Genomic DNA, 14997 nt, shown 5'->3' with positions numbered 1-14997 from the left:
TCGATCAACTTCCTGTAAACGGAAGCTCCTCTGTTTTGTTGCCAGAAAAAAATGGCATGAGAGATTGATCGACCCGTTTTGAAAATTTGCAGTAATCTACGACAATTCAATGGTAACAAATCTATAAAGTGCTATACATTCTAGGAGCCTGAATCATCCTAATTCTTTCCATAAATAATGACCGTTAGTGACGGAATTAATTAGACATGCACTTAGTTGATCTTAAAGTTATGATCACACCTACATAAAAGTGATAATGGTTCTACGGGAATAACGCAACATTTGAATCTAATGCTTAAGCAGAACGGAGTCAATACAGGAATGTTAGAAAGGGATCCAAGTCATCTACCGAATAGCCACCTCTGTCCGGTTCGCTGCATCCCACCGTGTATAGAACGCCCCCAGGCCTCGCTGCGGTTACAGCGCCAAGAGAAATACAGTGAGAATTCACACGTCTAAATTTGTCGATCTTAAGCAGTTTAGCATCGCTTTTGCGGTTAGATTTATAAGCTATCATAAGGTCTGCCAGAAGAGAAGAAGCTGGATGTGGCAGAGATGAGAATGTTGAGATGGATGTGTGGGGTGACAAGAATGTGTGGGGTGACAAGAATGTGTGGGGTGACAAGAAGAGATAAGATACGGAATGAGGTAATTAGGGGTACCGCAGGAGTTAGAGAACTATCAGGATAAGATCCAAGAAAGTAGACTGAGGTGGTATGTACATGTCATGGGAAGAGATGAACAGTATATTGGGAGGAGAGTAATGGAAATGGAGGTACAGGGAACGAGAAGGAGAGGGAGACCAAAGCGAAGGTGGATGGACTGTATCAAGGATGACCTTCGATCAAAGGGATTAACCGGTGATGAAGTGTGGGTCAGAGGTAGAATAAAAATGGGAAAAGATGCAGAGTCAAAAGGAGAGAGGTCAGAGAACCTGTGGTCACCAGGTCACATAAGGCACGAAAGAGGTATCGGCTCCTTGAGGTCGATTAGCTACACATCACAGTGTCCAAACATGGCCATTACAATCGCAAGCGGTCTCACTCTTGCGATGACTAGCGGAGAAGTGATGCACTGCACGTCCGTCGTGCTGACTTTATGATTAATCTAAAGTCGGCCACTAAATGATGCGATGATTTTACACAACTTTACTACAGCAATTACAGCATTGTACACAAAATATCAAAACCTTAATCATTTGATATTCCTATAACTACATCACTGAAATTGTGTATCGTACAGTATACCTCTACTAGTCTATTTCATCAATGATTAATATATCTGGCAGGATATGTAATTAATAATTTTAAGCATTCCAATTAAACAGCATCGCTCCAACTGAAGAAAATCACCTTCACCTGGAATAGAAAGATCGCAACATCCCCCGGATCACTAAAAACAGAAAAGTTTTGCGACCTTCGCAAACCATTTCACGTAAATTCAAACGTTACGAGGATCGGGTCATTTGTAACCATGTTAAGTAAATTTAAACTCAGTGAGGATAAAAATCACTAGGTCATAGCAGTTAAAATATGACCCTCAAATCTTTAGGTAGGGAGACATTAACAAACTATCTCTTGTCATAATCTTTCCATGAGACCGTAAAGTATACTATGGTTTCTGTTTAACAACCTGTCGCTTCTAAGGAGTCTAAAATCTAGGCAAATCTTTCTTAACCCTTTTACCCCCCACTATTTGGAACTTTCCAACCCTTGACCCCCAGGGGTCATTTTATTTCAAGCACATTTTGCAGTATATTTTTTTTTAAATTGCTCTAACAGCCTTAATTTTTGTCATAGAGAGGACAGGTTGGTCTCATTCTCTTGGTAAATGCCTGAAATTTCTCAAAAAAATAAATAAAAATATGCAAAAAAAATGTAAATAGCAGTTTTCTGCAAGGACATACCGGTACGTCCACGGGGGTAAAGGGATGAGTTTTGTGAAACGTACCAGTACCGTACGTCCTTTGGGGGTAAAAGGGTTAACTTCAATGAGGCTATCAAAATTGCATAAACTTGAGACATGTAAGAAGCTGAATAAATGGAAAGTTTATCTGTTTATTTGTGCATACCTAACATACTGCAGTGTGAAAACTACGTACACGCATAGTACGCACTTTTGTGAAAATCTGAATAAGAAATTTTACAGTTAGACATGCGTACCTCGTGTACTTTTATGTGAAAAGTACGTAAATGTGCAATACAGTACGAGCTTTCATAAAAAGCCATATAAGGTGAAATTTTACTCGGTTGCATGTGCGTACCTTGCGTACCTTACGTACTTCCGCGCGAAAATTAAGTACACGTACAATACAAGCTTCCCCGACTTACTTGGTCTCGTCGGCGGTTTGTCGGACTCTTCCAGCTGCCTCAGTTCGATTTCAATCTTGCTGATGTTCTGATATTTGTGTTGCATCATCTTCATGATTTTCTTGATGAAACCGACGTAATCTGTAATCGGCGGAAAAACCGTCAGCTGATGGGGAATGTTTACGACTGACATATATCAAAACGTTAAGATAATTTTCCTACCATATCTTAACTAATAATAATAATAATAATAATAATGATAATAAAAATAATAATTTTGATAATAATAATAATAACTCATTAATTATCTATTATTTATTATTATTTATTATCTATTATCTATTATTAATGATCTATTATTAATAATAGATAATTTCACACTCCATGTCTAAATTCTAGACCAATTCACCAACTATTATTGATAAACTCCCAACTTCTCTCTGTATTCATATCATCAAAGTCGTTTGGTTTTAACAGAAAACCAATCATGTACCGAAATTGCTGTACAATCCTTAAACGCCTTCACTGAACGCAATACTGATCTGGCACGAATAACTCCTCATTTAATGAAATTAAACTTGACCTATACTAGCCTGTAATATTTCCAGCTTTAAAATCTATAACGTGAAATTCTAGAATTAAAAATAAGTCGTCCAACGTTCGCTTACAGTTCTGTTCAAAGCGAAACCTTTATAGATTTGTAAAACCTTTTCAACATTTAAAATAGGAGAATAGTAAATGGTAAATGGCCTGTAATGTATCGCAACTGCAAGATTAGAAATTAAATTAGACTATCTGAATAAAGAATAAGGCCGGGGGCACACTAGTGACTCTGTGGCGCCACAAAGCCACAGCATCGTGTGGCGGGGATGTGGTCTCCCATAGGTTTCCATTGTTTTCAAAGGCACGCCACGCCCGTGGCGGGGATGAGCGACAGAGTGCCACAGTCGCTTGCCACAGTCTCTAGTTTGCGCGGCAAAACTTGAAAACAATGGGAACCTATGGGAGACCACATCCCCGCCACACGATGCTGTGGCTTTGTGGCGCCACAGAGTCGCTAGTGTGCTCCCGGCCTAAAGATATTAAGAAGACAAAGGCTTCAATAAACATAAGCATTGACTTTTACTTAGAAAAGAAGCTTTCAAAGACCGTTTTAAATTCAATGCATTATGTAGGGTAAACATAGCTTTAATTACTTTACTGTAGAGTACTGTACTGTCTACTATATTTGAATTAAATGTCTCAAGTACAGCTAACCAAAAGGTGCAATTAATAATGCGGAAATTTGGCTTGTGACGGCACAACACGTTTGAAACGCGTTGGATTCCGATGAAAACAAATCCCATAAGCCCCTTCAGGTGAGAACAATCTGCTTGGAAATAATGCTCTTTTTTTAAATCCATACATCAACCAGATCACTGCCTGCACAAGCAGCCTTAGAGAGGATTTCAAATGATTCACAGCGAATGCTACAGCGGTCCGGCAACTAGCGACATCAGATGGAAGATCTCAAAACAATCTTACATGCCAGTCATTAGGTCAAGTATTTAGAGTATATTCATTCTAGGTATTGTCTTTTGTGTACTTTTGCTGATATTTTCCTGGACTTCTACCTTCATTCTGCTAATTCTATATCTACCACTTTTCTGAGCAGATACAGAAGTATCGCATAAAGTTTGAAATCGGAGAGAATGTACAAAATATTAAGTTTTTGCATGTAAAGTACAATGTACAATGATAGATATTGTAATATTCTCCTTCAGGTTCAGGTTAATAATGGATCAGTTTAAATACAAATCATCTAAAGTACTTATAAAATATAGTTAACAAACTAAACACAATCTATAGCAAGTGGATTCTTGCATTGCTAATCAATCTATAAGACAACCATGAGCTTTGATAGTAACGGCCGTGACTTTTCCCGTTCCTATGCATAACACATCGACTAAACCCAGAGTACCGCAATGCATCGTTACCTCTGGGGAACTCCAAGGGAGCCACCAACTCCTTGAAGAACTCCTGCGCGCTCTTCATGCGCTCCTTATCGGCGACCGCGTCCCGGAACCAGAATCGCAGCTGCCTGCTCTCCTGCGTGTGTTTCTGCGTCTGGGCGTTGATCAGGAAGACCTTGAACTCCAGCTGCAGTTGCGCTGGTGTGTCTTCGATGCCGTCTGAAGATAGAAATGGCGTGTGTTATGAAAGCGACGTAGTGAAATAGCTGACACAGGTGTGTACGGTATGTCTAGAGGAAGGAAAGATTCTGAAAAAATGGACAAGATCTGGAGTTAGAAATTGAGAAACCTTTATTATTATCATTACTAGTTGTTGGAAAGGCTGACCCAGGTGAGTAAGGTACGTCTAGAGGGGGGAAAGATTCTTAACGAATGGATGAAAGAAATCATTGTTCTGTTAATTAAGGGTAATAGGTTATCACTTACATGTAAAAAAGAGAATAATTATGAAGAATCTAAGAAAAAACAACAGGGAAGTATTGAGAACAGATATTGAATAAGACTTAAAAATAAAGATTCAAAATAATGTTAAGAGAGAAATGTTAAAAAGAACAAGTGGACCACAGAATAAACTGCCTTTTACGTCAGCCCTTTTAGGTACGCTCCTAAATGTTCGTACCAAATCTGTTGTGCAAATAATGACAGTTCAAAATGGGGAAAAAAATTATATTTATAAAATAAATATTTGAGTTTCTGAAACAATGAAATATATTAAGGACAGTTTTAGTAGTCTTTCATGACACGTCAAAAATGCTTGTCAGCACTTTTTGAGTATAATTCAAAATGTTTGTACCGAAATAAGTCATGCAAATAGTGACAGATTAAAAAGGAAAAATATATACTTAGGAAATACATATTTAAGTTTCTGTAAGTGAATATATTAAAGACCTTTTTACTAGAATCGTTCGTGACTCGCAATCAGTCGGTCCTGATTTCGAGTCTCGTTTACGTCTCGACAGAATTCACCGGATAAACCTTACCATCCCTACGACCGAGGCGCGTGAGCTACTTCCCGAGCCAAAAGTAGCCATTGCCTACTCCCCCCGGGTTCTATCTTAGGAAGAATCTAGCATCAGGACTTACTAGATGTCGTCTCTTTGTTGACGATGATCCCCGAGTGCTGTCCTCCTCCGACGTGGACGTTGCCGTCCTGCGTCGCCATCTTTCTGCGGTCGATCATTATCGTCGTGGAGTTCGCCGTCTTCCCCTTCGGGGTCATCACGATCCGCTCTGGGGACGGAGAAAATGAAGGAAGAGTTATCATTAGCATTTCAAATGTAAGATTCTACCGGTACCAGTAGTCGAAGGTAGCGTACGAGGGAATCATTCAAGCTAATGTACATTAGATCAAGCCTGTCAATTCAAAAAAGCCTAATTTTTGCCGCCACTGTTCATCTTAGGACGTAAAACCATAGCCTTTGACTTACGCAAGTTAATTCTATACCTATGCACCGTTCTTCACAAACATGGTCTGATATATCTTGTGGAATTTATGTTGTGGAGGATTGATTTTTGTTTTATTTCTATCTATTTTTTGTTTACCAATTCCAGAGAGAGAGAGAGAGAGAGAGAGAGAGAGAGAGAGAGAGAGAGAGAGAGAGTGTCAGTGAGCGAGAGGTAGTTAGTGTATTGATTGTTTGTTGTGAGAAAGACTGTTTTTATAAATGAGATTGTTTGTTTATGTTTTTAGTTAGGTTACGACAGTGGTGAATGTCTTGGGTGAATGGCTTTTTTTTGATTGACTGCGACTTGAGGCAGTTGTGTGTGTGCACGCTGGATTTAGATATTCATTTGATTTCGACCAGCATTGGAAGTAATTGTTTATTTTTGAGCCGTAATTCCTCCTTTGGAGAGATTAAATTGATTTTGATTGATCTTTTGGATTGACAGACTGTTGATGACCTGGATTGCATTCAAGAACCTGATTTGATTGTTCTTGTGCTGTAATATGATGATAGTGATGATATAGACTGCCCCATCAAGTGAGGCAGGTGTAGCAGATTACGACAATATATTGCACCCAGTGTTGCGTCTTCCAGAGAGTTGTGGCATTGGCCTGGAAGGACTGTTGGCCCTTGTGTGGACAAAGAGGTCCACACATAAACAAATACTGGTTTTGGTGTGAGGGTAATTTTAAGTTTGTTAGGTTTTTTCTTTATTTTGAGTGGTGGTTATTGTATATTTAGTGTTAAGTTTTTGAATGCAGTTGATTCTAGTTTTAAGTGGTAGTTTGTAAGAAATATAGTATTAAGGTTATGTTTAGTTTAGTTTTTTTTACCTTTTGTTAAAGAGTCTGGTATAGATAACTAAATGGGAAAATTCTTAATTAACCATTCATAGAGAATGTATCGTAGGCTATAAATATACACAGTATATAGACTACAAATGCAGAAGTTTCTCGTCCACTGCAGGACAAAGGCCACAGAAATTTCCTTATTCATGTACAGGGTTTGGCTATTTTCATCACCATGCTGGCTAGTGTGGATTGGTGATGGTGGAAGACTTATGTCTCATCACTCACAGCAAACCTACCTAGTATTGGTGTCCCTGACTAGTACAACTTTGCTGATCATGGCGATACACAAACTATTTCACCAAATTAAGGGGAATATATATATATATATATATATATATATATATATATATATATATATATATATATATATATATATACAATATATATATATATATATAATTTATATATATACATATATATACATAATATATATATATATATATATATATATATATATATATATAGAGAGAGAGAGAGAGAGAGAGAGGAGAGAGAGAGAGAGAGTATAACCTTTAATTTAACATTTAGGAAGCATTTCCAACCCAAAAGAGTTCACAACCCAAGTGTTTTAGAGGTCTACATGACTGCTTTCGGGGGCTAGATGTGCTGCCAGTGAGCTATTAGTGAAAGTAGGTTACCTGTACTGAGGATTTCCCACAATACCCTAAACAAACTAGGAGGCTATACCACCAATGTTCCCTGACCTTAGGCTGTGTCGTAGCCTCTGACATTTGGGTGCCTCATAAGCAGAGATTTGGGACATAGAAAGACAAAAAGTAGGTGCATTAAAGATCAAGAGAAAATATGAATAGGCTACGCGAATTTCTTTAAAAATCAGCTTTTTAATAAATTATAAAATCGAAACAATATCTAAATCATGAATCTAGAGTTTCATCTCTCTCTCTCTCTCTCTCCTCTCTCTCTCTCTCTCTCTCCTCTCTCTCTCTCTCTCTCTCAAATATTTAAGTTTCTCATACTGACATCTTTACTGCTTAGTAATTAATAAAATATGATATAATATACAGTATATTAATAACTAATATACAAATTAATAAGCTTCAATTCATCCTCTATAAATTGATCAGTCTTTTTGTTTACAAAGAAAAATTTACCGGGACATTAATTTGGCGTCAGGCAGGAATTTCGCTCACAGCAATTCGCGAGTGAATGGCAATTTGGCGGGGAATTAATTTGACGTTCGTTAGGAATTCTTATGGAAAGATTAATAATAATGTTGTTTGAGTCTCTTTACAGTTTTTATTCTGAGGTTAGTTTGTCTGTGTGATCTGTTTTGCAATGCATTGTCTATAAGGTCATCTTGTTTGTTTGTCTAATAATAATCACGAATTATAAATGCCGCTAATATCACGAGCTTGAAAAAGGGCGGTGGTGGTGGTGGGATGTCAACAGAGAGAGAGAGAGAGAGAGAGAGAGAGAGAGAGAGAGAGAGAGAGAGAGAGACTTACCTTCCATTTCCGCCATGTTCGGCCCCGCTCTCAGATCCGGCCCTCTCGTCTCCACCCGAATACTTCCTGAAATATGTGAAATAATTCATGTAAAGAACGTAAGTCTGGCAACCTCACTCAATATTCTTATATATATATATATATATATATATATATATATATATATATATATATATATACACATATATATACACAGTATATATATATATATATATATATATATATATATATATATATATATATATATATATATATGTATATATATATACTGTATATATATATATATATATATATATATATATATATATATATATATATATATATATATATCTATATATACTGTATATATATATATATATATATATATATATATATATATATATATATACTGTATATATATATATATATATATATATATATATATATATATACAGTATATATATATATATATATATATATATATATATATATATACAGTATATATATATATATATATATATATATATATATATATATATATATACAGTATATATATATATATATATATATATATATATATATATATATATATATATATATATACAGTATATATATATATATATATATATATATATATATATATATATATATTTATATATATATATATATATATACAGTATATAATATATATATATATATATATATATATATATATATATATATATATATATATATATATACTGTATATATATATATATATATATATATATATATATATATAAAACAATAGTTAGTTCGTTATTTAAGCTGACATAACTAGCGTTGACGTATTCTATAAAAAGTCTGTCTTTGATGTTGACATTCCATTGTAGTATTATTTTCACGCGGAGGAGAGAGAGAGAGAGAGAGAGAGAGAGAGAGAGAGAGAGAGAGAGAGAGATTTACTAGTTTCTCAACCAATTATTTTTTCTCAATCATTTTACAATCAGGCATTGTAAATCACGGTCAAATTTTATTGTTATTGTTATACAGCTGGTGATTTATAGTACTCTCTCTCTCTCTCTCTCCTACTGGTCTGGTGACCTCTTTTGGCTAAGGGTCGAAAATCGTTACTACGACCCGGTTTTAAAGGGGAAGGCTGAAACGCTCTGTTTCTCTCTCTCTATCTCTTTCTCTCACCTTCTGAGAGAGAGAGAGAGAGAGAGAGAGAGAGAGAGAGAGAGAGAGAGAGAGAGAGAGAGAGAGAGAGAGAGAGAGGTGGTTCCTTCATCATCATCATCATAATAATAATAATAATAATAATAATAGATTGTCATTCAATCACGAGCTTTTCTCTCATTACAGATAGGATAAGGAGAGTCTTTAATAGTGAGAGTTGATGCTGAGGTGTCCATGTTGATAATGAGAGAATGAATTAGCAACGAGAGTTTAAAGTGTTGACTAAAGATGAATGAATGAGAAAAAATGAATAAAGAATGATAAGAGATGAACTGATAATGATATAAATTGAAAATGAGAGATGAAATTTTAATCAATTGAAAAAATAATGAGATGAATTGATATTGAGATGAAACTGATATTGAGAGATGAAATTGATAATGAGATGAAATCTCAATGAAATGAATTAATATTGAGAGATTAATCAATACTGAGATTGAAATTGATAATGAGAGTGAATTGATACTGAGATGAAATTGATAATGAGAGACTAATTAGTACTGAGATGAAATTGATAACGAGAGATGAATTGATAATGAGAGATGAAATTGATAATGAGAGATGAATTGATATTGAGAGATGAATTAATATTGAGAGATGAACTGATATTGAGATGAAATTGATATGAGATGAATTGATAATGAGAGATGAAATTGATATTGAGGTGAAATTGATAATGAGAGATGAAATTGATATTGAGATGAAATTGAAAATGAGAGATGAAATTTGATATTGAGATTGAAATTGATAATGAGAGATGAATTGATAATGAGATGAAATTGATAATGAGAGATGAATTGATATTGAGAGATGAATTAATTATTGAGAGATGAACCTGATATTGAGATGAAATTGATAATGAGAGATGAAATTGATAGTGAGAGATGATAATGATGGAGATGAAATTGATCATGAGAGATGAATTGATAAAGAGATGAAAATTGATATTGAGATGAAATTGACAATGAGAGATGAAAATGATAATGAGAGATGAAAATGATGAGAGATGAAATTGATATAGAGATCAAAATGATAATGAGAGATGAATTGATATTGAAATGAAATTGATAAGAGATGAAACTGACAATGAGATAGAATTGATAATGCGAGATGAAATTGATAATGAGATGAAATGACAATGAGAGAAGAAATTGATAATGAGATAAAATTGATGAGATGAATTAATAGTGAGAAATGAATTGATATTGAGATGAAATTGATAGTGAGAGATCAAATTGATACTAAGAGATGAATTAATAATGAGATTAATTTGATAATGAGAGATGAATTGATAATGAGAGCTGAAATTGACATTGAGAAATGAAGTGATGAGAGATGAATTGATAATAAGAGAAGAAATTGATATTGAGATGAAATTGATGAGAGAAGAACTTAGCCTCTATTGAGATGAATATATAATGAGAGATGAATAGATGAGAAAACAATTGATATTTATATGAATTGCTAATGAGAGGAACTGGTAATGAGACTAATGATGAAATGAAATTGATAATGAGGTCCATAATAAGAGAGAGACAGAATAATAATGAGAGCCGTTTGATTAGTACCACACCTGACAATCAAGAACTCTATTAAAAAACTATAGAAAACAAAAATGTAATTGACCATGCAGGTGTTTTATTAATGAGAACTTTTAGTCATGTAACTTCTCTCTCTCTCTCTCAACAGGCCACACCTAGATAGACATAGGACCACACCTTAAAAATATTGTCCTTTCTTGCAATTGCAATTGAGAGAGAGAGAGAGAGAGAGAGACGAGAGAGAGAGAGAGAGAGACGAGAGAGAGAGAGAGAGGAGAGAGAGAGAGAGAGAGAGAGGTCGAGAGAGAGAGAGAGAGAGGAGAGAGAGAGAGAGAGAGAGAGGAGAGAGTTCTATTAAAGTTGACAAGTCTTTGATAGCCTTAATTGGTTGAAATGGACTAAATGGTCCAGATTCATAATGTCCAAATTGATGGCCAGTTTAGGCCTATAGAAATGTCCCACATTAGGCCTAAAATGATTTAATATTGTCAACTGATGTCATATTTATCTCATTTGGGTTAATTGATAGTAAAAATAGCCCAGTGAGGAAAATACAGAAATAGATTAGTTTCCGAGTGTACATTCAAGCAAGAGAACTCTAATCCAAGACAGTGGAAAACCATAGTACAGAGGATATGGCACTACCCAAGACTAGAAAACAATAGCTAGAGTCTCTTCTACCCTTACCAAGAGGAAAGTAGCCAATGAATAATTACATTACATTAGTTAACCAAGTAAATGAAGAATGAATTGTCAGTGTTGTCAGGTGTATGGGGACGAAGAGAATGTGTAAAGAATATGCCAGACTATTTGGTGTATGTGTATGCTAAGGGAAAAAGAGCCGTAACCAGAGAGATGGATCCAATATGAGTACTATCTGGTCAGTCAAAGGATCTAATAACTATCTCTAGCAGTTGTGAAATAATATAGACAAAATTTCTGGTCTTAAATCAGCCATAAACAAAGGAAGAGAGAGAGTAAAAGAAAGGAAAAATAAGGAGAGAAGAAGGAATATGGGAATAGGAAGAGAGTAAAAGAAAGGAAAAATAAGGAGAGAAGAAGGAATATGGGAATAGGAAGAGAGTAAAAGAAAGGAAAAATAAGGAGAGAAGAAGGAATATGGGAATAGGAAGAGAGTAAAAGAAAGGAAAAATAAGGAGAGAAGAAGGAATATGGGAATAGGAAGAGAGTAAAAGAAAGGAAAAATAAGGAGAAGAAGGAATGTGGGCATAGGAAGAATCTGGGAAGAAATTACGTGATGAAATAAGGCAAGAAGATATAGAAAAGAGGGTAAGAGACACATTGGAATGCATAGGCCTAAAGGAACAAATGCCTTTAAGAACGTGATGAGTTGCTGTGAAAAAGTTTCCCCCACTCTCTCTCTCTCTCTCTCTCTCGTCTCTCTCTCTCTCTCTCCTCTCTCTCTCTCGTTATAAGTCTCAGGAACTTAAGCCAAGGATAATCTCAGAAAGGGGTTGGACTAACACGTGTTTCTCAGAGGGGGGGAAACACATACTCTCTTCTCTCTCTCTCTCCTCTCTCTCTCTCTCTCTCTCTCTCCTCTCTCTCTCTCTCTCTCTCTCTCTCTCCTTCATCAACTGTCTATTCATTCCACAAAAGCACGCTCATCTTGAGACCTCTCTCTCTCTTTCTCAAGTGTATAGTCCTACCGACTTTTGTTACTTTTGTGCCACTAAAACAAGAGAGGCAGGGAGGGGAGTGAGAGTGAGTGAGAGGGCGGGGAGGGAGGAACTGAAATATAACACCCCCTTCGTGACTCTAGACCGTCCCTTAGGGCTCAAGACACACCAAATCTGAAGTGGAGGCTCTAGAAACATATTAGTTTTTTCCTCAGTTACTAAAACTAGAAAAAAAAAGCGCGAAAATAAAACCGGATCAAACCGGTTCAAATAAGGCGGGAAAATACACGAAAGGCGATGCTATATCTACCACGTGCAACAACAATAGACCAGTGTTATTCATCTACCCTCTTTAGAGCGCACTTGAGTGCGCTTTTGGGTGCGCTCTTGAGAGCGCACTTGCGCGCAGAGGAGTTATACCTGAGGTAATAGAGAGGATATATCGAGTTACGTTAATATTGAACTGCGGTTTTGCCATAGTATACCACAGTAGCCTAATTCGAAGTTTTCAAGTGTATGGGGTACAATAAGGCATTGAGAGAGAGAGAGAGAGAGAGAGAGAGAGAGAGAGAGGCTTCTGTGCCTGTCTTACATCGCCCACACACATACAGGCATTGTTGTAACTGCACGGTTAACAAGACTTATCCGGGAGAGAGAGAGAGAGAGAGAGAGAGAGAGAGAGAGAGAGAGGAGAGGAGAGGAGAGAGAGAGAGAGAGAGAGCATTAACCAACCTAGTATCCATGGCCCTGACTAGTACAGCTTTGTTTGATCATGGCAATGCAATGTATGTATGAAGGTGTAGATGTTCTACTGGTGGGCATAGGTGAAGAAATAAATTAAAAATAACGCATTAGCTGTTAAAGGGGTCGAAGTTTGTTTAAGGAGCAAGTATATAACTAAGAAAAAAATGGTGCAATCTTTGTATAGGGTTTGAAAACTGTTCATGAGCAAGTGTGAATAGCGCCAAATGTGTAATTGGGGCTAAACGTACTATTGATGAGACTAAACTAAAGGTGTAATCATTCGTTATTAAAGAATATGGCGGTTGCAGGCAACTTGCAGTCACACCGCTATTGCCACCTGGGGAGGAAATAATTATTTGATGAAGGGATGCAAAGATTCTCTCTCTCTCTCTCTCTCTCTCTCTCTCTCTCTCTCTCTCCTCTCTCTCTCTCTCTCAGACACTCCTGCACGCACACACACACACACACGCGCACGCACATGCCATACGGCACACCCTGCCTATATAATTATTATATTACTCGACTTATAATCTCTCGTCTGGTAAAAATAAATAAAAAAACAAAACTTGGCAACCGCTTGCCCCCTCCCAAGGAAAAAAAACATAAATTGGCATCTATGTCATTTAGGTAACCCGGAAGAATAGAGGGGGGGGGGGAAGGGAGAAGAATGTCTGATTGACATTCCCCTCCTTCTCCCTTAAGAGGGAGAGGCCCCTGGCTCCTTCCCCATGTCCCCAGTATCCCTAGAACGTAGTCTTCCGGCGGGCAAACGAACCCACGTAGAGAACTCGCTAAAAATCTAGCGTGACTGTGACAAGACAGACACAGCGGACTTTGCATGCAATTACAAATCGATTGGCGACACACACACACAGAGAGAGAGAGAGAGAGAGAGAGAGAGGAGAGAGAGAGAGAGATGAGAGAGAGAGAGAGAGAGAATACTTCGAGCTACTGAAGAAGGCCAGGATGGTACTGTTCTACTCATCATTTCTCCCTTGGGAGATTCACTTCTAGATCCAATACTCAAGTCACAGTTAAGCCAGTCACAGACGCTGTCATTCAGTCAGTCAGTCAGTCAGTCAGGCACCAACTGTGCCACTCAGGAAAACTGAGAGATCAATATGACAGTATTTTATTTGGCAAATCATAATACTACCTGTTTTAGGTGCTAAAAAGACCAGTTTTTATTTATATTATACAAGTTATGATTGACAAGTGCGTGAGTTCTCTCTCTCTCTCTCTCTCTCTCTCTTCTCTCTCTTCTCTCTCTCTCTCTCTCTCTCTCTCTCTCTCTCTCCAGTTCTGTTCAAAACACGTGTTGCAATAAAACTAGCATATTTATATAATTTATTATAATTTATTACAATTTACTGGTATTCATGCATACACGATGTAATATCCATTTTATATACATGTGCCAGGCATACATTTGCACATGCATTTGTAATATATATAAGCTTTTATGAACATTTGTAATATATAGGCCTAAGTATTTCGTACGTAGAGTTATAGGCTCCAGTAAAGCGTGTCATGGCTGTTCAATGACACAGAAAGAAATTTCTATTTAATGGCAAGAGATTTCTATCATAAATCGTGCTTGTTACGTACACGCACATACACATGCGTGCTTGTAACACACATACACACACACGCACACGCACACACACACACACACACCCACGCAAATCTAAAAGATATGACGTACTAATCCACGCGCTGTTATTCTGTTTATACTTAGAAAACAAGTTTAAATCTTAAGTTGACGTTACTTAAGACTTATAAAAACAACTTA

General features: G+C 36.4%; 1 protein-coding gene across 2 annotated transcripts in view; it reads right to left on the bottom strand.

Moving 5' to 3' along the window:
• The window catches only part of LOC137618799 (uncharacterized), a 57023-nt gene that overhangs the window by 34565 nt on the left and 7461 nt on the right, over positions 1-14997 (bottom strand). For both annotated transcript variants that reach the window (XM_068348997.1, XM_068348999.1), the window contains 4 exons: positions 8084-8149; positions 5405-5551; positions 4286-4480; positions 2331-2450 (listed from right to left, as the gene is read on the bottom strand). In XM_068348997.1, coding sequence (XP_068205098.1) covers positions 2331-2450; positions 4286-4480; positions 5405-5551; positions 8084-8149 — 528 coding nt within the window. The remainder of the gene's footprint in view (positions 1-2330; positions 2451-4285; positions 4481-5404; positions 5552-8083; positions 8150-14997) is intronic.

This window comes from Palaemon carinicauda, chromosome 25 (genome assembly GCF_036898095.1).
Source record: "Palaemon carinicauda isolate YSFRI2023 chromosome 25, ASM3689809v2, whole genome shotgun sequence".
NCBI lineage: Eukaryota > Metazoa > Arthropoda > Malacostraca > Decapoda > Palaemonidae > Palaemon > Palaemon carinicauda.
Note: the sequence above shows the minus strand (reverse complement) of the source record. Positions and strands in the feature narration are given on the sequence as shown.